A 25,611-nucleotide genomic window follows, 5' to 3' on the forward strand; every position below is an offset into this window, starting at 1 on the left:
CCCCGAAATGTTGCCTATTTCCTTCGCTCCTTAAATGCTGCCGCACCCGCTGAGTTTCCCCAGTATTATTGTCTACCTTCAATTTTCCAGCATCTGCAGTTCCTTCCTGAACGACTTTGAAGTGTGGGAGGAAACCGGAGCACCCGGAGAAAACCCACACAGGTCACGGGGAGAACGTACAAACCCAGTACAGACAGCACCCGTAATCAGGATGGAACCCGGGTCTCTGGCGCGGTGAGGCAGCAACTCTACCGCTGCGCCACCGAGCCGCCCCTCTGTCAAATAAAATGTTATTATTGGGATTCTTACTTGAAGGAACCCAGTGAATAAGCAGCAGCATGGTGCCGCTAAACAACAAGGGGCCAGCCGTCGCCATCCGCCGCGGTGAGATGCGCATCAGCCTCCAGACCATCACGTACACCAGGGTTTCACTGGCAGCGGAGATGAGGCAGTTGATGTACGGGTCACCGTGTAGGTTGGGAGTGTTGAGGGACAGCCCATAATAACCAATGGTACAGATCAGCCTGAGAGACAACAAAGGAGACACAAGCACTGAAAGTAAGCATGCAGGTCCTGCAGGCAGTGAAGAAAGCCAATGGCATGTTGGCCTTCATTGGGAGAGGAGTTGAGTATAGGAGCAAAGAGGTCCTACTGCAGTTGCGCAGGGCCCTGGTGAGACCGCACCTGGAGTATCGTGTGCAGTTTTGGCCTCCTAATTTGACGAAGGGCATTCTTGCTATTGAGGGAGTACAGCGTAGATTCACCAGGTTAATTCCCGGGATGGCGGGACTGACACATGAAAGAAAGGATCGACTGGGCTTGTATTCACTGGAATTTAGAAGGATGAGAGGTGATCTTATAGAAATATATAAAATTCTTAAGGGATTGGACAGGCTAGGTGCAGGAAAAATGGTCCTGATATTGGGGGAAAATCCAGAACCTAAGGGTTACAGTTTAAGATTAAGGGGTAGGCCATTTAAAACTGAGATGAGGAAAAACGTTTTCACCCAGAGAGTTGTGAATCTGTGGAATTCTCTGCCACGGAAGGCAGTGGAGGCCAATTCACTGGATGTTTTTAAAAGAGAATTAACTAGAGCTCTTAGGGTTAATGGAATCAAGGGATATGGGGATAAGTAGGAACTGGACACTGATTGTGGATGATCAGCCATGATAATATTGAATGGCGGTGCTGGCTCGAAGGGCCGAATGGTCCACTCCTGCACCTATTTCTATGTTTCTAAAACTACCAGAGGAGTAGATCGGGTAGATTGGTTGAGCAGGCTGGGACTGTTATCGGAAAGGTGTTTTCATGCTGGTGAGTATATGGAGAAGATTTACCACAATGTTGCCAGGACTCGAAGGATCTGATTTATAGAGAGAGGTTGAGCAGGCTGGGTCTTTATTCCATGGAGCGCAGGAGGATGAGGAGTGATCTTATGGAGGGAAACAAGATCATGAGAGGAATAGATCAGGTAGATGCAGAGAGTATCTTGCCAAGAGTAGGGGAATCGAGAACCAGAGGACATGGTTTTAAGGTGAGGGGGGAAAGATTTAATAGGAATCTGAGGGGTATCTTTTGCACACAAAGGGTGGTGGGTGTATGGAACGAGCTGCCGGAGGAGGTAGTTGAGGCAGGGATTATCGCAACGTTTAAAAAACATTTAAACATGTACATGGATAGGACAGGTTTGGAGGGATATGGGCCAAGCAAAGGCAGGTGGGACTAGTGTAGATGGGACATGTTGGCCGGTGTGGGCAAGTTGGGCCGAGGGGCCTGTTTCCACGTTGTATCACTCTATGACTCCGGGGCTCCACATTCTGCAGAGATGGTGCCCGACCCATTGAGTTACTCCAGCTCTGTGTACCCTTTTTGGTAAAGCAGCATCTTTGTCTTGAGTCTAATGGTAAGTTTGCTGTTACTTCAGGTTATAATAGTTCGAAGAATACGTTCTTAGACAAAAATGCTGGAGAATCTCAGCGGGTGAGGCAGCATCTATGGAGCGAAGGAATAGTTGACGTTTCGGGTCGAGACCCTTCTTTAGACTGATGTGGGGGTGGGGTGCGGGGTGGCAGAAAGAAGAAAGGAAGAGGCTGAGACAGTGTGCTGTGGGAGAGCTGGGAAGGGGAGGGGAAAGAGGGAGAAAGCAAGGACTACAGGGCCTGTCCCACTCGGGCATCATTTGCGCGTCACGCAGGTGGTCCGCGAGGATTTTGAGAATCCCAAAATACTGGGGCGCCGCGAGCTACCACGCCTCACTGCCTATGCCTCACTATGCGCCATGCGCACGTAATGTACAACCATGCGCGTGTAATGCACGGCATGCCCGCGTAATGCACGGCATGCTCGCGTCATGCGTTGTGACGTGTAAATGATGTTGCATAAACAACGCGCAAATGACGCCAAAGTGGGACTGGCCCTTACCTGACATTGGAGAAGCCAAAGTTCATACACGCTGGGGTGTAAACTACTCAAGCAAAATAGGAGGTGCTGCTCCTCCAATTTGTGGTGGGACTCACTCTGGCCATGGCCACGTTCTGATGGACACCACGGCTACGCTTGTCTAGGCTGACCCTGCAACGTCGCCAGGACAACGGGCCTTCATGGTCAGGTCAAGATCCCTGCACTTACAACAAATGGGACTTGAAAATGGCCCCAAACTGATGATGACTCTGTATACTATCTCAGTGTACTACTGCTGTACACCGGTACTGTATCTGAGATGTATCTACGTGCTTATGTACAGTGATACTTGTATTGAACTGTGTACAATGAATTTTACTGTACCTTGGTACGTGTGACACATAAGATACCATTGAACAGTTGAACCATTGAAGATTGCACTCACCACATCCATAACAAAATGATCGTGACATTCCTGATGTTGGACGTAGCAATCAAATCCAAATAACTCCGTGAATGTTTACTCGAGTCCTGTAGAGAAAATGTATTGCTTAGTTTTATTTAGAGATACAGCACGGAGCAGGCCCTTAGGCCCACCGAATCCGCACTGAACTGCAATCCCTGTACACTAGCAACATAAAAAATAGGTGCAGGAGTGGGCCATTCGGCCCTTCGAGCCAGCACCGCCATTCAATGTGATCATGGCTGATCATCCAAAATCAGTATCCCGTTCCGGCTTTTCCCCCAATATATCCTGATTCCCTTAGCCCTCAAGAGCTACAAATCAAACCCTCTCTTGAAAGAGCGACCAGCAATCACCCCGTTCACACTAGCTCTATCCTACACCCACTAGGGACAATTTACAGAAGCCAATTAACCTACAAACACGCACGTGTTTGTAGTGTGGGAGGAAACCAGAGCACCCAGAGAAAACCCACGCGGTCACAGGGAGAACGTACAAACAGCACCCGTAGTTAAGATTGAACCTATGCTAAGCTGTTTCAAGAGAGAGTTAGATTTGTAGCTAAGGGAATCAAGAGATGTGAGGAAAAATCTGGAATTGGGAACTGATTTTGGATGATCAGCCATGATCGAAAGCAACAATTCTCCCGCTGCTCAGTGGCGCCCCCTTATGCTTGTATGCATTATATTCATATAACGTGCAGGGCAAGTCTTCTTTTAAATATAGATGGTGGTGGGGGCCTGGGACACGCTACCAGGGGTGGTGGTGGAGGCAGGTACGATAGTAGCCTTTAAAAAACTTTTTATCTCCTGTTCTGTATTATGTATTACGACAGATGGCGCAATGGGCTAAGTGTTCGGCTGGCGTCCGGAAGGTAGTCGGTTCGAATCCCGCTTGGAGTGCATACTGTTGTTGTGTCCTTGGGGCAAGACACTTCACCCACCTTTGCCTGTGTGTAAATGTAATGTAATTATGTGAAGCACTTTGGGGTCAATGCAAGTTGACTAAAAATGTGCTATATAAATAAGATTATTATTTATTATTATGTTTACATATTCTGTTGTGCTGCAGCAAGCAAGAATTTCATTGTCTTATAAGGGACACATGACAATAAACACCCTTGACTCTTGACTCTTGAAGTTGTGGCTGAAGGGCCTGTCCCTGTGCTGTATCGGTCTATATTCTAATGGTCCTGTCATCCAGGAATCTACATTTGGTCAACAACTGAAATGTTCTTTACCGTTATGTTCAGGTTTACTATTGTTACTTTAACCAAGTTGTTTATCAACTGATCCAAACTGATCATACGTTCTAAAACAGTTATGGTGCCCTTGTACAAGACGTTGGTGAACCCCAACCCCCCCATCCTCCTCCTGCTCTCCAAGGAATGGAGTCCCAGCCCGCTCAACCTCTCCCCGTAGCTCGCACCCTCCAGCCCTGGTAACATCCTCGTAAATCTTCTCTGTACCCTTTCCAGCTTGACAATATCTTTTGCTGTAACACGGTGCCCAGAACGGAACACAATAGTCTAAATGCGGCCCCACCAAAGTCTTGTACAGCTGCAACACAACCTCCCATCAGCCTAACTAAACCTGTCCTGCCCATGTACCTGTCTAAACCTGTCCTGCCCATGTACCCGTCTAAACGGCCTGTCCTACTTCCACAACCTAATTCACGACCTAGCCGAGTTTGCCCTTGACTCATACAAGCAGCATGGTTGTCAGGAGGTCGTAGGTAGGTCATAGCTAGTCGTAGGTACTTGTGGCATCAAGTAGGTCGGGGCGTTTTTTCTAGCCTGATGAAAAATGTCCACGAGTAAAAAAGGTGGTGAATTAGGTCGTGAAAGTGGGACAGGCCCTTCACTGTTTCTTAAACGTTGGGATAGTCCCAGCCTCAACTACCTCCTCTGGCAGTCTGAAGAAGGGTTTCGGCCCGAAACATTGCTCATTTCCTTCGCTCCATAGATGCTGCTGCACCCGCTGAGTTTCTCCAGCAATTTTGTGTACCTACCTCCTCTGGCAGCTCGTTCCATACACCCACCACCCTCTGGACAAAAGGTTGCCCTTCAGGCCCCTATTAAATCTTTCCCCACTCACCTTAAACATATGTCCTCTGGTCCTCGATTCCCTCTGGGCAAGAGACTCTGTGCGCCCACCCGATCTATTCCGCTCATGATTTTGTACACCTCTATAAGATCACCCCTCATCATCCTGCACTCCAAGGAATAAAGACCCAGCCTACTCAACCTCTCATTATGCCAGACCCTCGAATCCTGGCAACATCCTCGTAAATCCAATGTGTTATTACTTTACCATCTTTGCTATCACCTCAGGTTTTTTGTACGTATGCCAGAATAGTGTTCAATGACATTTAGACGGGTACATGGACAGGAAAAGGTTTAAGGGGATATGGGCCAAGCGCACGCAGCTGGGACTAGTGTAGCTGGGACATGTTGGTCAGTGTGGGCACTTTGGGCTGAAGGGCTTGTTTCCACACTGTATCACTATGAGTCTATGTTCTTGGCATCACGTTTGACACAGACATTGTGGGCCGGGCCTGTTCCTGTGCTGTACTGTTCAAGTTCAAGTTCGTTTATTGTCATGTGTCCCTGATAGGACAATTCTTGCTTTGCTTCAGCACAACAGAATATAGTAGGCATTTACTACAGAACAGATCAGTGTGTCCATATACTATTATATAAATATATACACACATGAATAAATAAACTGATGAAGTGCAAATAACAGATAATGGGTTATTAATAATCAGAGTTTTGTCCGAGCCAGGTTTAATAGCCTGATGGCTGTGGGGAAGTAGCTATTCCTGAACCTGGTTGTTGCAGTCTTCAGGCTCCTGTACCTTCTACCCAAAGGTAGCAGGGAGATGAGTGTGTGGCCAGGATGGTGTGGGTCTTTGATGATATTGCCAGCCTTTTTGAGGCAGCGACTGCGATAAATCCCCTCGATGGAAGGAAGGTCAGAGCCGATGATGGACCGGGCAGTGTTTACTACTTTTTGTAGTCTTTTCCTCTGTTCTCTGCCGGTTCTTCACATTGGAGGACATATCTAGTATAAGAATACTATCGCATCGTTTAAGAATCAGTTAGACAAGTACATGGATAGGACAGGTTTGGAGGGGTACAGGCCAAGAGGTGGGACATGTGTAGCTGGAACATGTTGGTCGGTGTGGGCGAATTGGACTGAAGGGCCTGTTTCCACGCTGTATCACTCTATGACTCTATAACAGATAATAAAAAGTGCTCAGTTACCATGTCACTGTGAATGGTCATAAATATTGGTCCGACATGCGAGACTCCGTTTTTCCTGGCAGCATATTTCAATATCGCCTCAGCCTCTTCCTTTCGACCTTGAGTGAGCAACCATCTCGGTGATTCGGGAATACACCTACAATTCAATCAAAATCACCTCGGAGTTCAGGAAAGGAATGACACAAAGTGCTGGAGTAACTCAGCGGGTCAGGCAGCATCTGTGGAGAACATGGATAGGTGACGTTTCACAGAGTGCTGGAGTAACTCAGTGGGTCAGGCAGCATCTCTGGAGAGAAAGAATGAGTCACCCGGGGGGTCGAAAAGGTAAGAGGATCCTCACAAGTTCATACATTGTAGGAGCATCATTAGGCCATTTTGCCCATCAAGTTTTGCCCTTAAAGCACAAGGCATTGGGGGTTCAGTATTGATGTGGATAGAGAACTGGCTGGCAAACAGGAAGCAAAGAGTAGGAGTAAACGGGTCCTTTTCACAATGGCAGGCAGTGACTAGTGGGGTACCGCAAGGCTCAGTGCTGGGACCCCAGCTATTTACAATATATATTAATGATCTGGATGAGGGAATTGAAGGCAATATCTCCAAGTTTGCGGATGACACTAAGCTGGGGGGCAGTGTTAGCTGTGAGGAGGATGCTAGGAGACTGCAAGGTGACTTGGATAGGCTGGGTGAGTGGGCAAGTGTTTGGCAGATGCAGTATAATGTGGATAAATGTGAGGTTATCCATTTTGGTGGCAAAAACAGGAAAGCAGACTATTATCTAAATGGTGGCCGATTGGGAAAGGGGGAGATGCAGCGAGACCTGGGTGTCATGGTACACCAGTCATTGAAGGTAGGCATGCAGGTGCAGCAGGCAGTAAAGAAAGCGAATGGTATGTTAGCTTTCATGGCAAAAGGATTTGAGTATAGGAGCAGGGAGGTTCTACTGCAGTTATACAGGGTCTTGGTGAGACCACACCTGGAGTATTGCGTACATTTTTGGTCTCCAAATCTGAGGAAGGACATTATTGCCATAGAGGGAGTGCAGAGACGGTTCACCAGACTGTTTCCTGGGATGTCAGGACTGTCTTATGAAGAAAGACTGGATAGGCTTGGTTTATACTCTCTAGAATTTAGGAGATTGAGAGGGGATCTTATAGAAACTTACAAAATTCTTAAGGGGTTGGACAGGCTAGATGCAGGAAGATTGTTCCCGATGTTAGGGAAGTCCAGGACAAGAGGTCACAGCTTAAGGATAAGGGGGAAATCCTTTAAAACCGAGATGAGAAGAACTTTTTTCACACAGAGAGTGGTGAATCTCTGGAACTCTCTGCCACAGAGGGTAGTTGAGGCCAGTTCATTGGCTATATTTAAGAGGGAGTTAGATGTGGCCCTTGTGGCTAAGGGGATCAGGGGGTATGGAGAGAAGGCAGGTACGGGATACTGAGTTGGATGATCAGCCATGATCATATTGAATGGCGGTGCAGGCTCGAAGGGCCGAATGGCCTACTCCTGCACCTAATTTCTATGTTTCTATGTTTCTAAGTCTACTCTGCCATTCTCCTGCCTTCTCCTCATAACTCTTGACATCGGTGGGAGCTCGAGGGGAGATTTGCAGGTGAGCTCTCGTAATTTTACATGGATTAAAGGAAGTGCCAGACCACCAGGTGCCGGGAAATCTGCGGTGGACAAGTCACCGTCTCTGAGGAAGTGTTGGCTCTGGAGATGGTCCAGAGGAGGTATATAAGATTGATTCCAGGAATGAGAGAGTTAGCCTATGATGAGCATTTGACAATAGATAATAGACAATGTGCAGGAGTAGGCCATTCGGCCCTTCAGGCCAGCACGGCCATTCAATGTGATCATCCCCAATCAGTACCCCGTTCCTGCCTTGTCCCCATATCCCAATATTTCCTTCCTGAAGGAACATCCTTTAATTCTGAGGCTGTGACCTCTGGTCCTAGACTCTCTTCCTTGTGACGGCACTGGGCCTCTACTCGCTTGAGTTTAGAAAGATGAGGGGGGAGCCTCATTGAAACTTAGTGAATAGTAAAAGGCCTGGATAGAATGGATGTGGAGAGGATGTTCCCACTAGTGGGAGAGTCTAGGACCAGAGGTCGTAGCCTCAGAATTAAAGGACGTTCCTTTAGGAAGAAGATGAGGAGGAATTTCTTTAGTCAGAGGGTGGTGAATCTGTGGAATTCATTGCAACAGACGGCTTGGAGGCCAAGTCAGTGGATATTTTTTGGGCAGAGGTCGGCAGTTTGTCGATTAGCGCGGGTGTCAGGGGACAAGGCAGGAGAATGGGGTTAGGAGGGAGAGATAGCTCAGCCATGATTGAATGGTGTAGACGATGGGCCGAATGGCCTAACTGCTGCTAGCACTTATGGCCTAATGATGTTATGATCTAAATAGACAGTAGACAATAGGTGCAAGGGCAGGCCACTCGGCCCTTCGAGCCAGCACCGCGATTCAATGTGATCATGGCTGATCATCCACTATCAGTACCCCGTTCCTGCCTTCTCCCCATATCGCCAAATCTAATGCGCGATGAATAAATTCACTTACCACCAGAGAGGGATGTAGAGAAACTCTGGCATGGTCAACGTTAGAAGTAGCATCTTCCAATCTCGGATGTAGTAGGCAAGAATCGGCAGCAGAATGTAGCCAAAGGCATAGAACATACAGATACCCAGCGTGGAGAAGGCAACCCTCTCCGATTTGCTGAGGATTTCAATCCCTGTGGCAAAAGAAAAATCTAGCATTGAAGGCAAAATAGCAGCCAGCATCATCGGCGACCCACAGCACCACCCTGGCCACCCCTGCCATCAAGAAGAAGGTACAGGAGCCTGAACACTGTAACGTCCAGGTTCAGGATCAGCTTCTTCCCTAAAAGACTACAAAATGTAGTAAACACTTCCCAGTCCATAATCGTCTCTGACCTTCCTTCCATTGAGGGGATCTATCGCAGTCGCTGCCTCAAAAAGGCTGGCAGTATCATCAAGGACCCACACCATCCTGGCCACTCACTCATCTCCCTGCTACCTTCAGGTAGAAGGTACAGGAGCCTGAAGACTGCAACGACCAGGTTCAGGAATAGCTACTTCCCCACAGCCATCAGGCTATTAAACGTGGCTCGGACAAAACTCTGAACATTAATAGCCCATTATCTGTTTATTTGCACTTTATCAGATTATTCATTCATGCGTGTATATATTTATATAATGGTACATGGACACACTGTTCTGTATTCATGCCTACTATGTTCTGTGTGCTGAAGCAAAGCAAGAATTTCATTGTCCTATCTGGGACACATGACAATAAACTCTCTTGAATCTTGAACTCTCTTGAATCTTGAATCTTGAACCTGCCAGGGTACAAATCTAATTCCATTTACAAATTTGCAGAAGACGCCACCATTGTGGGCCGGATATCAAATAATGCTGAGACGGAGTACAGGAAGGAGATGGAGAACCTCGTGTCCTGGTGCCGAGACAACAACCTTTCTCTCAATGTCAGCAAGACAAAGGAGACAGTGATGGGCTTCAGGAAGTGAAGCGGTTCATCTGCCCCAGTCTGCATTGACGGCACCGAAGTAGAGATGGTTGAAAACTTCAATTTGCTGGGAGTCGATATCATAATGTCATAAGGAATAGGAGTAGAATAATGGGCCTGTGTCACTTAGGCAACTCTTTAGGCGACTGCCAGGGTCTAGTTTTAATGGAATTCACCTACGACAGCAAAAATTGTCGCCACTGTTGCCGAACATTTCTCAACATGTTGAAAATGTTGCAGCAGTCGCCTGTAGTCGCCCATCACACAAACCAACCTCCCTTCCATTGACTCCATCTACACCTCACGCTGCCTCGGCAAGGCCAGCAGCATCATCAAGGACCAGTCGCACCCTGGCCACTCCCTCGTCTCCCCTCTCCCATCAGGCAAGATGTACAGGTGTGTGAAAACGCACACCTCCAGATACAGGGACAGTTTCTTCCCAGCTGTTGTCAGGCAACCTATCACAACCAGAGAGCAGTCCCAAACTACTCTGCGTCTTTGGTGACCCTCCATCCTTTGGTAAATCCATCCAGTGATTTGGCCTCCACTGCCCTCTGTGGCAGGGAATTCCACAAATTTACAACTCTCTGGGTGAAAACGTTTTTTCTCACCTCAGTCTTAAATGGCCTCCCCTTTATTCTAAGACTGTGGCCCCTGGTTCTGGACTCGCCCAATATTGAGAACATTTTTCCTGCATCTAGCCATCCCAGGGATCAATCTCGTGAACCAAACTCGTGAACAATCACTTCACAGGGCAAGCTGGGAAGACGGTGAAAAATAAAATGTTCTTACCTAGTACAAAGGCTGCGATATAACTTGAGATTTCACCCATGCCAACAAAACAATACAGAACGCAGAACATTTCCCAGCTCTGAGAAGCCAGCTGGAGAAGGCTTGCGATGGTCCTCAGGGCTATGGCGCCAAATAGAACTACTTTTCGTCCATACCTTTGAAGAACAAAGATACATTTCACTTCAAACATGAAACATAGAAACATAGAAACATAGAAATTAGCAGCAGGAGTAGGCCATTCGGCCCTTCGAGCCTGCACCGCCATTCAATATGATCATGGCTGATCATCCAACTCAGTATCCCGTACCTGCCTTCTCTCCATACCCCCTGATCCCCTTTAGCCACAAGGGCCACATCTAACTCCCTCTTAAATATAGCCAATGAACTGGCCTCAACTACCCTCTGTGGCAGAGAGTTCCAGAGATTCACCACTCTGTGTGAAAAAAGTTCTTCTCATCTCGGTTTTAAAGGATTTCCCCCTTATCCTTAAGCTGTGACCCCTTGTCCTGGACTTCCCCAACATCGGGAACAATCTTCCCGCATCTAGCCTGTCCAACCCCTTAAGAATTTTGTAAGTTTCTATAAGATCCCCTCTCAATCTCCTAAATTCTAGAGAGTATAAACCAAGTCTATCCAGTCTTTCTTCATAAGACAGTCCTGACATCCCAGGAATCAGTCTGGTGAACTTTCTCTGCACTCCCTCTATGGCAATAATGTCCTTCCTCAGATTTGGAGACCAAAACTGTACGCAATACTCCAGGTGTGGTCTCACCAAGACCCTGTACAACTGCAGTAGAACCTCCCTGCTCCTATACTCAAATCCTTTTGCAATGAAAGCTAACAAATGCTCCAGATTCAATTTCAGTTTAGTTTACTGTCACGTGTACCGAGGTATAGTTAAAAGCTTTCGTTGCGTGCTAACCAGTCAGTGGAAAGACAATACATGATTACAATCGAGTCATCCACAGTGTACAGATACATGATGGAGGGAACAACATTGTGCAAGGTAAAACCAGCAACGTTTTATGAATTAAGGGCCTGTCCCACTTTCACAACCTAATTCACAACCTTTTTCACTCGTGGACATTTTTCATCAGGCTAGAAAAAACGCCCCGACCTAATTGATGCCACGAGTACCTACGACTAGCATCATGGCCTCATACGACCTACCTACGACCTCCTACGACCTTGTGACGACTTCCTACGGCCTCTTGACGACCATGCTGCGAGTACGGGTCAAGGTCAAACTCGGCAGAATTAGGTCGTGAAAGTGGGACAGGCCCTTAAGTGGAGGCCTTTTAGGACTGAGACGTGGAAAATCTTTTTCACCCAAAGAGTTGTCAATCTGTGGAATTCCCCGCCACAGAAGGCACTGGAGGCCAATTCACAATGTTTTCAAGAGAGAGTTAGATTTGGCTCTTAGGGCCAACGGAATCAAAGGATATGGGGAGAAGACAGGATCGCGGTACTGATTATGGATGATCAGCCATGATCACATTGAATGGCGGTGCTGGCTCGAAGGGCCGAATGGCCTACTCCTGCACCTATTGTCTATCTTTCTATCTCATAAAGGTTTTGGTCGCCCCATTGCAGGAAGGGAGTGGGGGCTTTGGAGAGGGTGCAGAAGGGGTTTACCAGAATGATGCCTGGATTATTGGCTAAATAGAGAGGGACAAAAGGAACTGCAGATGCTGGTTTATAAAAAAAGACACAAAGTGCTGGTGTGACTCAGCGGGTCGGGCATCATCTCTGGAGAACACGGGTGATGTTTTGGGTCAGGACACTTCATCAGGCTGAGTTACTTCAGCAATTTGTGTCTTTCTTTAAGCTCTCAGGGGAGTTTGGACTTGAATGTTTTGTCCACCACATCGGAGGCTGAGAGGAGAACATAATGGAGGGACAGGTTTAGTTTTTAGTTACGTTCAGTTGAGGTTCGAGATATGGCACGGAAACAGGCCCTTCGGCCCACCGAGTCCGGGCTGACCAGCGACCCCCGCGCACTAGCACCCCACCCCCCCACACGCACACTTGGTACATTTTATAATTTGACCAATTAGTCCACAAACCTGCACATCTTCTGAGTGTGGGAGAGAAACGGAGATCCCGGAGAAAACCGACATCAGGTCACGGGGAGAACTTACAAACTCTGTACAGACAGCACCCGTGGTCAGGATTGAACCGGGGCACTGCGAGGCAGCAACTCTACCGCTGCGCCACCGTGCCACCCATCACCAGTCCATCATTGATGTTTCCACACCCCTAGTTCCAGGGCCTTGACGGATTATCTATTTTGCCGAGCCTCGGAGGTCACGTAGTAATAATAATAATAATGACACAATGCTTGTACGAGACGTTCCATACAAATGCATACAATGTGTTTGTAATACAAAGAGCTTATACGTTCTCCCCGTGACTTATTTGGGTTTCCTCCAGACCCCCGGTTTCCTCCTACACTCGGGTTTGTAGGTTAATTGGCTTTTGTAAAATTGTAAATGTGTGTAGGATAGTGTTAGTGTGCGTGGATCGCTGGTCGGCGTGGACTCGGTGAGCCGAAGGGCCTGTTTCCTCGCTGTATCACTAAACTAAACTATACTGTACTAAATTAAACTAAACTAATACACCAATATTACCCACTAATTACATCCCTCCCATGTGTCTAAAGCACCAATACTTAGATACTTAAATAAAATTAATATTAAATGTAAATTAAGCATGCTTACGCTAGGCATTTGGACCTTGCTCAGAAGCCACAGCTAGGGTTAAATATGGTTAGAAAAGGCATAAACCCGCTGAGTTACTCCAGCACTCTGTGTCCTTATTTTTGTTAACAAGCATCTGTAGTTCCTTGTTTCTACATTCTTCGTTTCATACGTTCCAGGAGCAGTATTCGGCCCATCAAGTCTACTCCGCTATTGAATCATGGCGAATCTATCATTCCCTCCTAATCCCATTCTCCTGCCTTCTCCCCGTAACCCCTGAACTAATCAAGAATCTGTCGATCTCTGTCTTAAAAATACCCACTGACTTGGCCTCTACAGCCTTCTGTGGCAATGAATTCCACAGATTCACCACCCTCTGACTGAAGAAATTCCTCCTCATCACCTTTCTAAAGTTACGTCCTTTTTAATTCTGAGGCTGTGCCCTCGAGTCCTGGACTCTCCCACTAGTGGAAACATCCCCTCCACATCCACTCTATCCGGGCCTTTCACTATTCTGTACGTTTCAATGAGGTCCCCCCTCATTCTTCTAAACTCCAGCGAGTACAGGCCCAGTGCCGACAAACGCTCCTCATAGATTAACCCACTCATTCCTGGGATCATTCTTGTAAACCTCCTCTGGACCTTCTCCAGAGCCAGCACACCCTTCCACAGATATGAGGCCCAAAACTGCTCGCAATATTACCAGCGCCTTATAGAGCCTCAGCATTAAATCCCTGTTTCTTGAATACAAGCTCTCTTGAAATAAATGCTAGCATTGAGTTTGCTTTCTTTACTACTGATTCGACTTGCAGATTAACATTTTGGGAATCCTGCACCAGCACTCCCAAGTCCCTTTGCACCGATTTCTGGATTCTCTCCCCATTTAGAAATTTATTCCTACGACCAAAATGCCCGACTCCACGCTTTGCTCCACTATATTCCATCTGCCACTTCTCAGCCCACTCTCCCAACCTGTCCAAGTCCTTCTGCAGAGCCCATATGGGGCCCATAACTGCTCACAATATTCCAAATGCTAAAGTTGGCTCCCTTATTCCAGCCCTTGCCGTACCTTGTGTCTCAAAAATAAAATCCGGAATCATCACTTCGAAAAGGAGGCCAAAAAGGTCAGGGAACAAAGAATGAACCATTGACAAATACAAGATGGGTGTTACCGTGCTCTTGCTTATAGCAGTCTGTTACCTGTCGGAAAGTTGTCCCGAGATTGCTGAACCAAACAGCACCCCCAGGAAAAATACCGATGTGGTAAATGGTCCTTTCCATTTCTGGTCACAAACCAGATCCCACTGCAGTGATGGAGGAGAGATAAAGGCACAGAGATTACCACCTATACGTGGCTATTAACTCTCTTAAAATACTCTCTTAAATTAGATTTACTCTTAGCAATTTATATTACGGTATATGGACACACTGATCAGTTTTGTAGTAAATGCCTACTATGTTCTGTTGTACTGAAGCAAAGCAAGAATTTCATTGTCCTACCAGAGACACATGACATTAAACTCCCTTGAACTCTTGATCTTGAAGAAAACCTTTAAATATTCACTTACATCTTTTGCATCAGTGATTTGCTAAGAGTAAATCTAATACTAATGGCGACACGGCGGCACAGCCTCACAGCGCCAGAGACCCGGGTTCAATCCTGACTACGGTGTCTGTCCTTACGGAGTTTGTACGCTCTCCCCGTGACCTGCGTGGGTTTTCTCCGAGCGCTCCGGTTTCCTCCCCCACTCCAAAGACGTGCAGGTTTGTGGTTCATTGGCTTTGGTATAGTTGTAAATTGTCCCTAGTGTGTGTAGGATAGTGCTAGTGTGTGGGGATCAATGGTCGGCACGGACTCGGTGGGCAGAAGGGCCTGTTTCCACGCTCTATCTCTAAACTAAACTAAAAACTAAACCTCTACTTGCAGATGCTGGTTTATACCAAAGATAAAGTGCATTCAGAAAGTATTCAGACCCCTTCACCTTTTCCACATTTTGTATGTTACAGCCTTATTTTAAAATGGATTAAAAATTTTTTTTATCATCATCAATCCACACACAATACCCCAGAATGAAGAAGCAAAAACAGGTGTTTAGAGATTTTTGCAAAGTAATTAAACATAAATAACTGAAATATCACATTTACATAAATATTCAGACTCTTTGCTATGACACTCAAAATTGAGCTTAGGTGCATCCTGTTTCCATTGATTATCCTTGAGATGTTTCTACAACTTGATTGGAGTCCACCAGTGGTAAATTAAATTGATTGGACATGATTTGGAAAGGTACACACCTGTCTATATAAGGTCCCACAGTTGACAGTGTATGTCAGAGCAAAACACCAAGCCATGAAGATGAAGGAATTGTCCGTAGACCTCCGAGACAGGATTGTGTTGAAACACAGATCTGGGGAAGGGTATAAAACAATTTCTGCAGCATTGCAGGTCCTGAAGAGCCACAGTGTCATTCTTAAATGGAAGAACTTAGGAACCACCAGGACTCTTCTGCCCAGCCAAACTGAGCAATTGGGAGAGAGGGCCTTGATCAGGGAGGTGACCAAGAACCTGATGATCACTCTGACAGAGCTCCAGAGTTCCTTTGTGGCGATGGGAAAACCTTCCGGAAAGACAACAATATCTGCGGCACCCCACCAATCAGGCCTTTATGGTAGAGTGGCCGGACGGAAGCCACTCCTCAGTAAAAGGCACATGACAGCCCGCTTGCAATTTGCCAAAAGGGTTGTTTTTTCTGGTGCTCTGGTCTGATGAAACTCTGGCCTGAATGCCAAGTGTCACGTCTGGAGGAAACCAGACACTGCTCATCACCTGGCCAATACCATACCTTCGGTGAAGCATGGTGGTGGCAGCATCAGCGGCAGGAACTGGGAGACTAGTCAGGATCGAGGGATAGATGAACAGAGCAAAGTACAGAGAGAAGGTACACAAAAATGCTGGAGAAACTCAGCGGGTGCAGCAGCATCTATGGAGCGAAGGAAATAGGCGACGTTTCGGGCCGAAACCCTTCTCCAGACTGATAGAGAGAGATCCTTGATGAAAACCTGCTTCAGAGCGTTCTGGATCTCAGACTGGGGCGGGGGTTCACCTTCCAACAGGGCAATGACCTGAAGCTCACAGCCAAGACAACGCAGGAGTGGCTTTGTGACAAGTCTGTGAATGTCCTTGAGTGGCCCAGCCAGAGCCCGGACTTGAACCTGATTGAACATCCCTGGAGGGACCTGAAAATAGCTGTGCATCGACGCTCCCCATCCAACCTGACAGAGCTTGAGAGGATCTGCAGAGAAGAATGGGAGAAATTATCCAAATACAGGTGTGCCAAGCTTGTAGTGTCATACCCAAGAAGACTTGAGGCTGTAATCGCTGCCAAAGGTGCCTCAACAAAGTGCTGAGTAAAGGGTCTGAATATTTATGTAAATGTGATATTTCAGTTATTTATTTTTAATTACTTTGCGAAATTTTCTAAACACCTGTTTTCGCTTTTTTATTCTGGGGTATTGTGCGTAGATTGATGGTAAAAAAAAATAAAATAATTTAATCCATTTTAGAATAAGGCTGTAACGTAACAAAAATGTGGAAAAAGTGAAGGGGTCTGACTACTCTCTGAGTGCACTGTACACACAAAGTGCTGGAGTAACTCAGCGGGTCAGGCAGCATCACTGGAGAACATGGATAGTTGACGTTTCACAGAGTGCTGGAGTAACTCAGCGGGTCAGGCAGCATCTGTGGAGAACATGGATAGGAGACGTTTCACAGAGTGCTGGAGTAACTCAGCGGGTCAGGCAGCATCTGTGGAGAACATGGATAGGAGACGTTTCACAGAGTGCTGGAGTAACTCGGAGGGTCAGGCAGCATCACTGGAGAACATGGATAGGTGACGTTTCATGTCAGGACCCTCTTCGCCTCACCACATTGAATGATAAAAGGCTGGGATGGAGTAAATGTGCAGAGGATGTTTCCATTAGTGGTAGAATCTGGAACCAAAGGCCATAACCTCAGAATAAAAGGACGTTTCTTTCGATAGGAGATGAGGAGGAATTTCTTTAGTCAGAGTGGAATTCTTTGCCACAGAAGGCTGTGGAGGTCGTCAGTGGATATTTTTAAGGCAGAGATAGATAGATTCTTGATTAGTACGGGTGTTGATCAGCCTTGATTGAATGACGAAGTAGACTTGATGGGCCGTACAGCGTATGAATTTATGACCTTATGATCACGGGCTGATTAATTATCTGGCTGTTTGTGAAGTGCGCTTTTTCAACCTCTATATTTAGTGCACGCACATGACCTTAAACTCGCAGTCTTGCATCGACAGCTGTGTAGGCCAAGGTTTCATGATGACATTTACACAGGTTTGAGCGACGTGTATCTTGCCCCGCGTATTCACGGTGACAATTCGGGTCTTTGGAGTGTGGGAGGAAACCGGAGCACCCAAAGAAAACCCACGCGGTCCACGGGGAGAACGTACAAACTCCGTACAGACAGCACCCGCGGTCGGGATCGAACCCTGGTCTCCGGCGCTGTAAAGCAGCAGCGCTAGCGATGCGCCACCGTGGCCGCCCTTAGTTATGTTAGAGTGGCACACGTCAAGAGAATAGGAGACACCGAGAGTAGGAACTGCCGATGCTGGAATCTTGAGCCAAGTGTAAATAAAGACAATTAGCAAGGTCAAAGGATAGAAGTATATAAAATGATTTGAGTAAACAGATAGGGTTGACCGTCAGAACCTTTCTCACGTAGTGGAAAAGTCCAACACTAGAGGGCGTAGGTTTAAGGTGAGAGGGCAAAGGTTTGATGCGGATGAGGGGGCACAGAGGGTGGTGGGTGCCTGGAACGCGCTGCCAGGGGTGAAGGCAGATACGATAGTGGTGTTTAAGAGGCTTTTAGACAGGCACGTGGATATGCAGGGATATGGATCACGTGCAGGCAGAGATTAGCATGGGCATTATGGGCCGAAAGGCCTGTTTCTGTGCTGTACTGTTCTATGTAAATAGAGGCTCGACCAGCCCCGACGCAGGGGTCAATCGCCGGCACGGGGGAGCTGACACCCCCCCCCCCCCCGCCCGATGCAGGAGTGGATCATCCCGTCAACAGAGGGCTCGAGGCCCCCGACCGCAGGGGAGCAAAGAAGGGAAGAGATTTGAACTTTTTTTCTGCCTTCCATCACAGTGAGGAATGTGGAGGAGTCACTGTGGTGGATGTTTATGTTAAAATGTGTTTTGTGTGTTCTGTTGCTTTTATTTGTATGACTGACTTGGCAAATGAAATTCCTCGTATGTGCAAAACACACTTGGCTAATAGTATTAGTGATTTTATTGTGATTGTAAATTGGCTAAAATAGACCGGGAAAAATGTCCGATCAGCAGTGGCAGACATTTAAAGGAGATGTTCCATAAATTTCAGAAATACTAAACCCCAGTGAAAAAGAAAGGCTTCATGAGCTATCCCTAGATTACTAAGAAAGTTAAGAGAAGCACACAATACCTGAAGATTCATGGGTATGTTAAAAGGCACTGGTGAATTCGGGCAACTGAACCATCCTACCACAACTAGAGAACAGTCCTGAACTACCATCAACCTCATTGGTGACCCTCAGACTATCTTTGATCGGACTTTACTGGCTTTTCCTTGCACTAAACGTTATTCAAGTTAATCCATTGATCATGCATCTGTACACTGTAAATGGCTCAATAGACAATAGGTGCAGGAGTAGGCCATTCAGCCCTTTGAGCCAGCACCGCCATTCATTGTGATCATGGCTGATCATCCCCAATCAGTACCCTGTTCCTGCCTTCTCCCCATAACCCCTTGACTCTGCTATCTTTAAGAGCCCGATCTAGCTCTTGATTGTAATCATCTTTCCGCTGACTTGGTAGCACGCAACAAAAGGACATGACTTCAGAATTAAGGGACAGAAGTTTAGGGGTAATATGAGGGGGAACTTCTTTACGCAGAGAGTGGTGGCGGTGTGGAATGAGCTCCCAGTGGAAGTGGTGGAGGCAGGTTCATTGGTATCATTTAAAAATAAATTGGATAGGCATATGGATGAGAAGGGAATGGAGGGTTATGGTATGAGTGCAGGCAGGTGGGACTAAGGGGGGAAAAAAAAAAAAAATTTGTTCGGCATGGACTTGTAGGGCCGAGATGGCCTGTTTCCGTGCTGTAATTGTTATATGGTTATATGGTTAAAAGCTTTTCACTGTAACTCAGTACACGTGACATTAAGCTAAATTAATTCATCCAATCTATTCCCCTCATGATTTTTATACACCTCTATGCGATCTCCCCTCATCCTTCTGCGCTCCAAGGAAAAAGGTCCCAGCTCTCTTTGTAGCTCAGGCCCTCGTGTCCCAGCAACATCCTTGTAAGGGTTTAAGGTGAGGAGGAAAGATTTAATAGGGATCTGAGGGGTAACTTTTTCACACAAAGGGTGGTGGGTGTATGGAGTCTGGAACATCCAGGTTCAGGAACATCTTCGTCCCCACAGCCATCGGGCTATTAAACACAACATCAAACAAGCCCTGAACAATAACAGCCTATTATTATCAGTGCACTTTATCTGTTTATTTATTGTGTATATATATGGTCCATAGACACACTGAACTTTTTGTCTCTTGTTCTGTATTATGTTTACATATTGTGTTGTGTTGCAGGAAGCAAGAATTTCATTGTCCTATCTGGGACACATGACAATAAAACTCTCTAGACTCTTGAACGAGCTGCCGGAGGAGGCTGTTGAGGCTGGGACTATCACAACATTTAAGAAACAGTTTGACAGGTTTAGAGGGATATGGGCAAATGCAGGCAGGTGGGACTAGTGTAGATGGGACATGTTGCCGGTGTGGGCAGGTTGGGCTGAAGGGCCTGCTTCCATGCTGTAAGACTCTCAGACTCTAAATCTTCTCTGCACTCTTTGCAGAGAATAACCTTGTAAACCTACGCTGCACTCCCTCAAGAGCAAGAACGTCCTTCCTCAAATTAGGGGACCAAAACTGCACACAATACTCCAGGTGTGGTCTCACTAGGGCCCTGTACAACTGCAGAAGGACCTCTTTTCTCCAATACTCAACTGGTACTCTATTTGTCTACTCTGGGTAAGAGACTCTGGGCATTTATATCTCAGACTCTCGATTTACATCCTCGTAAATCTTCTCTGCACCCTTTCCAGCGACATGTAGTCGGCACGCTGTGTCTCTAAACAAATTAGCTGGATGATGCCAAACTACTGATGTCACCCAGAGTGCGGTGAGGGCAAGTTATTGAAGTGTGTAAGGTGTCGCAAGGAAGTAGCCTCTCACAGGGTTTAGGTCTAGTTTGACTTGACCAGGCCTCTACATTGTAGTATGTAGTTGATTAGTACGGGTGTCAGAGGTTATGGGGTGAAGATAGGAGAATGGGGTTAGGAGGGAGAGATAGATCAGCCATGGTTGAATGGCGGAGCATACTTGATGGGCCAAATGGCCTAATTCTCCTCCTATCACATGATCTTATGAAGTTAGACCTCGACCATTGCTGGAGTGCCTTTTACATTCCATTCACAATGACAATCACAGCTAGCAGAAACTACAAATAACACTCGCCTTCCCTCCCTCCTGGCCTCCTTCCTCCACCCTACTCATTTAAACAGTTCACCAAAGTCTATCCCTCTTGAGATCACACCTTCCCCAACCAACAGTGGGACCCACCAGGCTACCACCCTGCCTGGGGGCATCTGTTGCCGGCTCCGTTTTATTCCGGCCACCCCCACCTTCCAACCCGAGGAAGGGTCCCGACCCAAAACGTCACCTGTTCCTTTCTTTCCAGAGTTGCTGCCTGTCTCGCTGAGTTACTCCAGCATTCGGTGTCAATGTTCCATATGGTAGGCTGCTCTGGAAGGTTAGATCACATGGGGTCCAGAGAGAGTCACCTGACCAGATACACAATTGGCTTCATGGAAGGAAGCAGGGGGTGATGGTGGAAGGTCGTTTTTTTTCGGACTGGAGGCCTGTGACTAATGGTGTGCCTCAGGGTTCGGTACAGGGCCCGCTACTGTTTGTGGTTTATAGCAATGACCTAGATAAGAATGTACGAGGCTTGTTAGTTAGTTTGGAGATGACATCAAAATAAGTAGTATCATAGATAGCGAAAAAGAAAGCTATCAAGAATTACAGCAGGAGCTTGATCAGCACTATGGGAGCTTCACTCGCCCCCCTGCAGGAACTATACAACAGGAGGTGCAACTCCAGGACAAATAAAATCATGGGAGACCCCTTCCACCCCTGCAACGGACTGTTCCAGCTGCTACGGTCAGGCAAACGCCTCCGTTGCCATGCGGTGAGAACGGAGAGGTTGAGAAGGAGTTTCTTCCCAGAGGCCATTTGGACTGTAAAGGCCTATCTCACCAGGGACTAACTCTACAGAACGTTTTTCCTGCCATTATTTATTATGTAAAATAATATGTGTGTTATGATTGTGTTTATAATTTGTTTGGTTGTTTGTCTTTTGCACAAAAGTCCGCGAGCATTGCCACTTTCATTTCACTACACATCTCGTATGTGTATGTGACAAATAAATTTGACTTGACTTGACTTGAGCTGGGCAAGTGGGCTGACAAATGGCTGATGGAGTTTAGTTTAGTTTAGTGATACAGCACAGAAACGGGCCCTACTGCCCACCAAGGCCAGCCATCCCTGCACATTAACACTATCCTGCACACATACTAGGGACAATTTTACACTTATACCAAGCCAATTAACCTACAATTAGATCGTTTGATAGAGCTAAAGTTAGATAGAGCTCTTAAAGATAGTCTGTGGAATTCTCTGCTTCAGAGGGCGGTGGAGGCAGGTTCTCTGGATGCTTTCAAGAGAGAACTAGATAGGGCTCTTAAAGATAGCAGAGTCAGGGAATATGGGGAGAAGGCAGGAACGGGATACTGTTTGTGGATGATCAACCATGATCACATTGAATGGCTGTGCTGGCTCGAAAGACCGAATGGCCCACTCCTGCACCTATTGTCTATTGCACATCTTTGGAGTGTGAGAGGAAACCAAAGATTTTGGACAAAACTCACGCAGGTCACTGGGAGGACGTACAAAACTCCGAGCAGACAGCACCCGTGCTCAGGATCGAACCGGGGTCTCTGGCGCTGTGAGGCAGCAACTCCACTGCTGCCCCACCGTGCTGCCCCTACATATATAAAAGCATGAGGTGTTGCATTTTGGGAAGTCAAACCAGGGCAGGATGTTCACAGTAAACAGTAAGACCCTGGGGAGGACTGAAGGGAATTAGACTGAAGGGAATTGAAATTGGAGGAACAGCATCTCATATTTCACTTGGGCAGCTTACAACCCAGCAGTATGACTATTGACCTCTAACTTCAAGTAACCCTTGCCTTGCTCTCCCTCTCACTCCATCCCTCCCCCATCCTAGTTCTCTGACTCGTTTCACTGTCCTGATTAATTTTTGCTGTTTGTGTGCCCCATTGGAATTTCCCCTCAGCTAACAATGAGCCATTGAACAATTCCTATATCACCGTCAGCTTCGATCTGCTTTCACGCCGTCCATGCTCCTTCTACCCGTCCCTATCTCCAGTTCCCTTCTTCCCCAACTCTCAGTCTGAAGAAGGGTCTCGAACCCGAAGCGTCACCCATTCCTTCTCTCCAGAGATGCTGCCTGTCTCCGCTGAGTTACTCCAGCATGTTGTAGATTGGTACGCCCTATCTGCTTGCATCACAGGTGGATAGGGTGGCGAAGAATGCTTTTGGCTTTTCATCAGTCGGGGAACTGTGTATAAAAAAAACAAGGGACACAAAGAACTGCAGGTGCTGTTTTAACCAAAAAGGCACAAATGTTGGAGTAACTCATCGGATCAGGCAGCATCTCTGGAGAGCATGAATAGGTGATATTTCAGGTTGGGATCCGTCCCCAGACATCATGTTACAGTTGTACATAACATTAGTGTGGCCGCACTAGGCATATTGTGTTCAGTTTTGGTCAATCTGCTATAGAAAGGATGCCATTAAGCTGAAATTTAATAGCCTCTAGAGCGCTATCTAACTTTTTTAAATGCATCCAGTGAATTGGCCTCTACTGCCTTCTGTGGCAGAGAATTCCACAAAATCACTACTCTCTGGGTGAAAATGTTCTTTCTCATCTCAGTTTTAAATGGCCTACCCTTTATCCTTTGACTGTGAACCCTGGTTCTGGACTCCTCCAACATCGGGAAAATCTTTCCTGCATCTAGCTTGTCCAATCCTTTTATAATTTTATACGTTTCTGTAAGAATCCCTCTCATCCTTCTAAATTCCAGAGTATACAAGCCCAGTCTTTCCAATCTTTCCTCATACAACAGTCCCGCCATCCCGGGAATTAACCTCTTGAACCTACGCAGCACTGCCTCAATAGCAAGAATGTCCTTCCTTAAATTAGGAGACCAAAACTGCACACGGCACTCCAGATGTGGTCTCACCAGGGCCCTGTACAACTGCAGATGGACCTCTTTGCTCCTGTACTCGACTTCTCTCGTTATGAAGGCCAACATGCCCTTAGCTTTCTTCACGGCCTGCTGTACCTGCATGTTTACTTTCAGTACACATTCAAGACGACAGGCCCGTTGCTGCGGTCCAGGCCGTCCCGCGAACCCTCTCCTCGCCCCGGCTTGCCCCAACCTACATCCAAAATCTGCTAACCCACCACTCAGCCTCCAGGTCCCTCAGGTCGGCCGGCTTGGGGCTACTGATCATCCCGCGGTCCAGGTATTAACTCAAGGGCGACCGCACTTTTGCGGTTGCAGCACCTAGACTGTGGAACTTCTCATCAGAACTGCCCCCCCCACCCCACCCCACATTAAGCCATTTAGAACGGAGACGAGGGAACACTTTTTCTCACAAAGAGTTGAGAGTCTGTGGAATTCTCTGCCTCTGAGGGCGGTGGAGGCAGGTTCTCTGGATGCTTTCAAGAGAGAGCTAGATAGGGCTCTTAAGAATAGCAGAGTCAGGTGATATGGGGAGAGGGCAGGAATGGGGTACTGATTGAGGATGATCAGCCATGATCACATTGAATGGCGGTGCTGGCTCGAAGGGCCAAATGGCCTACTCCTGCACCTGTTTGTTGTCTATTGTCTATTAAGTCTAGACTTAAAACTTATTTCTTCTCACAAGCGTTTCTTGAGGTCCTCTGAGGGAGCGCTATATGTATGTATTTATGTATGTATTGTTGATCTATGTACCACTGTGTGTGGCACGTTAGTACCTGCACGGATGTAAAGCACTTGGGTCAACGAGACTTGTTTTTAAATCTTGTGCTATAGAAATAAAATTGACTTGACTTGACCTACCTGCGTGACGATAGTGGAGACGTATCTGTCCGTGCTGTACACCCAACCGTCCAGGCAACGCTCCGTGACAAGAGTGGAGCCATTGGAGCCGAGGTCCTGGCCGGCTCTGTACCTGGAGCACCTACTGTATACCTGCTGGCCGCCCACCTCCTCCGTGGGCAGCGGCAAACTCAGGTTGCCGAGGAAGGTCTCGTCCGCGGATGAGTTACTCAGCTGGCAGCGGTGTGGGGGGGTGTCTGCCAGAAAGACCATTGAAAGAGCGAGGTATCCGTTAGGAATGATAATGATACTGATAGAGAGGAAAACGCTCCTCTGGTACGGCCCCCATTCCCCCAGGAAAGAAATCACCTCATCGTAACTGTCCATCGTTTCTTCGTGTTTAAAAAAAAAATAAAAAAAAGAATCACTATTTTTCTGCACAATTGCTGCTGCTTTGACTTCTCGGGCAAGCGGAACAAGCCGAATAATGCAAAGTCAAATTCCTGACAGAGTTGTGGCTCCCTCCCATTTATCACGGCTGCCAGACTGGATAATCGAATGGATTATTTAGAATTAACTTTTAGCCGGCAACACCCAATATTGCCTGGTCTAATCCACTGACAAGCCGTCAGGTTTTTCCTCAAAGGAGCTCCGCACAGTTTTAAATGCTGCCCAGGCTAATTCCGCAGCCGTCACTCGATCTGACAAAGTTCTTGGAAATGAATCAGCGCTTTTATGCGCCTCCCACACATTTCTTTTTGGGCGAAACCAAATAAAGGATTGGCTCATTTCTCGTGGGCTGTCAAACCCGTGCCTCTGTGTCCCCACCCGCCCCTCTCCGCCTCTCCCCGCACCACAGACAGTCCAACAGTTTCATAGAATGCGAATGAGACCAGCAGCTGTCGATTTGGATCAGCGCCTCGTCACTTCAGCAGGCTGCAAAGATCCTGCATGGAAACAGGCCCTTCGGCCCACCGAGTCCGTGCTGACCATCGATCATCCGTTCACACTGATCACCCTTTAGGTGCTGACTCACAGCGCCAGAGACCCGGGTTCCATCCTGACTACTGGTGCTGTCTGTACGGAGTTTGTACGTTGGGTGCCTCGGTTTCCTCCCACACTCCCAAAAC

The 25,611-nt window shown here is 47.1% G+C and overlaps 1 protein-coding gene across 2 annotated transcripts in view; it reads right to left on the reverse strand.

Annotated features, from left to right (window-relative positions):
• Positions 1-25,201, reverse strand: part of LOC129695253 (organic cation/carnitine transporter 2-like) — a 39,210-nt gene extending 14,009 nt beyond the window's left edge. For both annotated transcript variants that reach the window (XM_055632045.1, XM_055632044.1), the window contains exons 1-7: positions 24,503-25,201; positions 14,373-14,476; positions 10,474-10,628; positions 8,695-8,866; positions 6,133-6,268; positions 2,847-2,932; positions 310-524 (exon numbers count right to left, since the gene is read on the reverse strand). In XM_055632045.1, coding sequence (XP_055488020.1) covers positions 310-524; positions 2,847-2,932; positions 6,133-6,268; positions 8,695-8,866; positions 10,474-10,628; positions 14,373-14,476; positions 24,503-24,868 — 1,234 coding nt within the window. In that variant the 5' untranslated portion in view covers positions 24,869-25,201. The remainder of the gene's footprint in view (positions 1-309; positions 525-2,846; positions 2,933-6,132; positions 6,269-8,694; positions 8,867-10,473; positions 10,629-14,372; positions 14,477-24,502) is intronic.
• Positions 25,202-25,611: the final 410 nt, after the last annotated feature.

The sequence above is a fragment of the Leucoraja erinacea genome, chromosome 3, assembly GCF_028641065.1.
Source record: "Leucoraja erinacea ecotype New England chromosome 3, Leri_hhj_1, whole genome shotgun sequence".
In the NCBI taxonomy this organism is placed as follows: Eukaryota; Metazoa; Chordata; class Chondrichthyes; order Rajiformes; family Rajidae; genus Leucoraja; species Leucoraja erinaceus.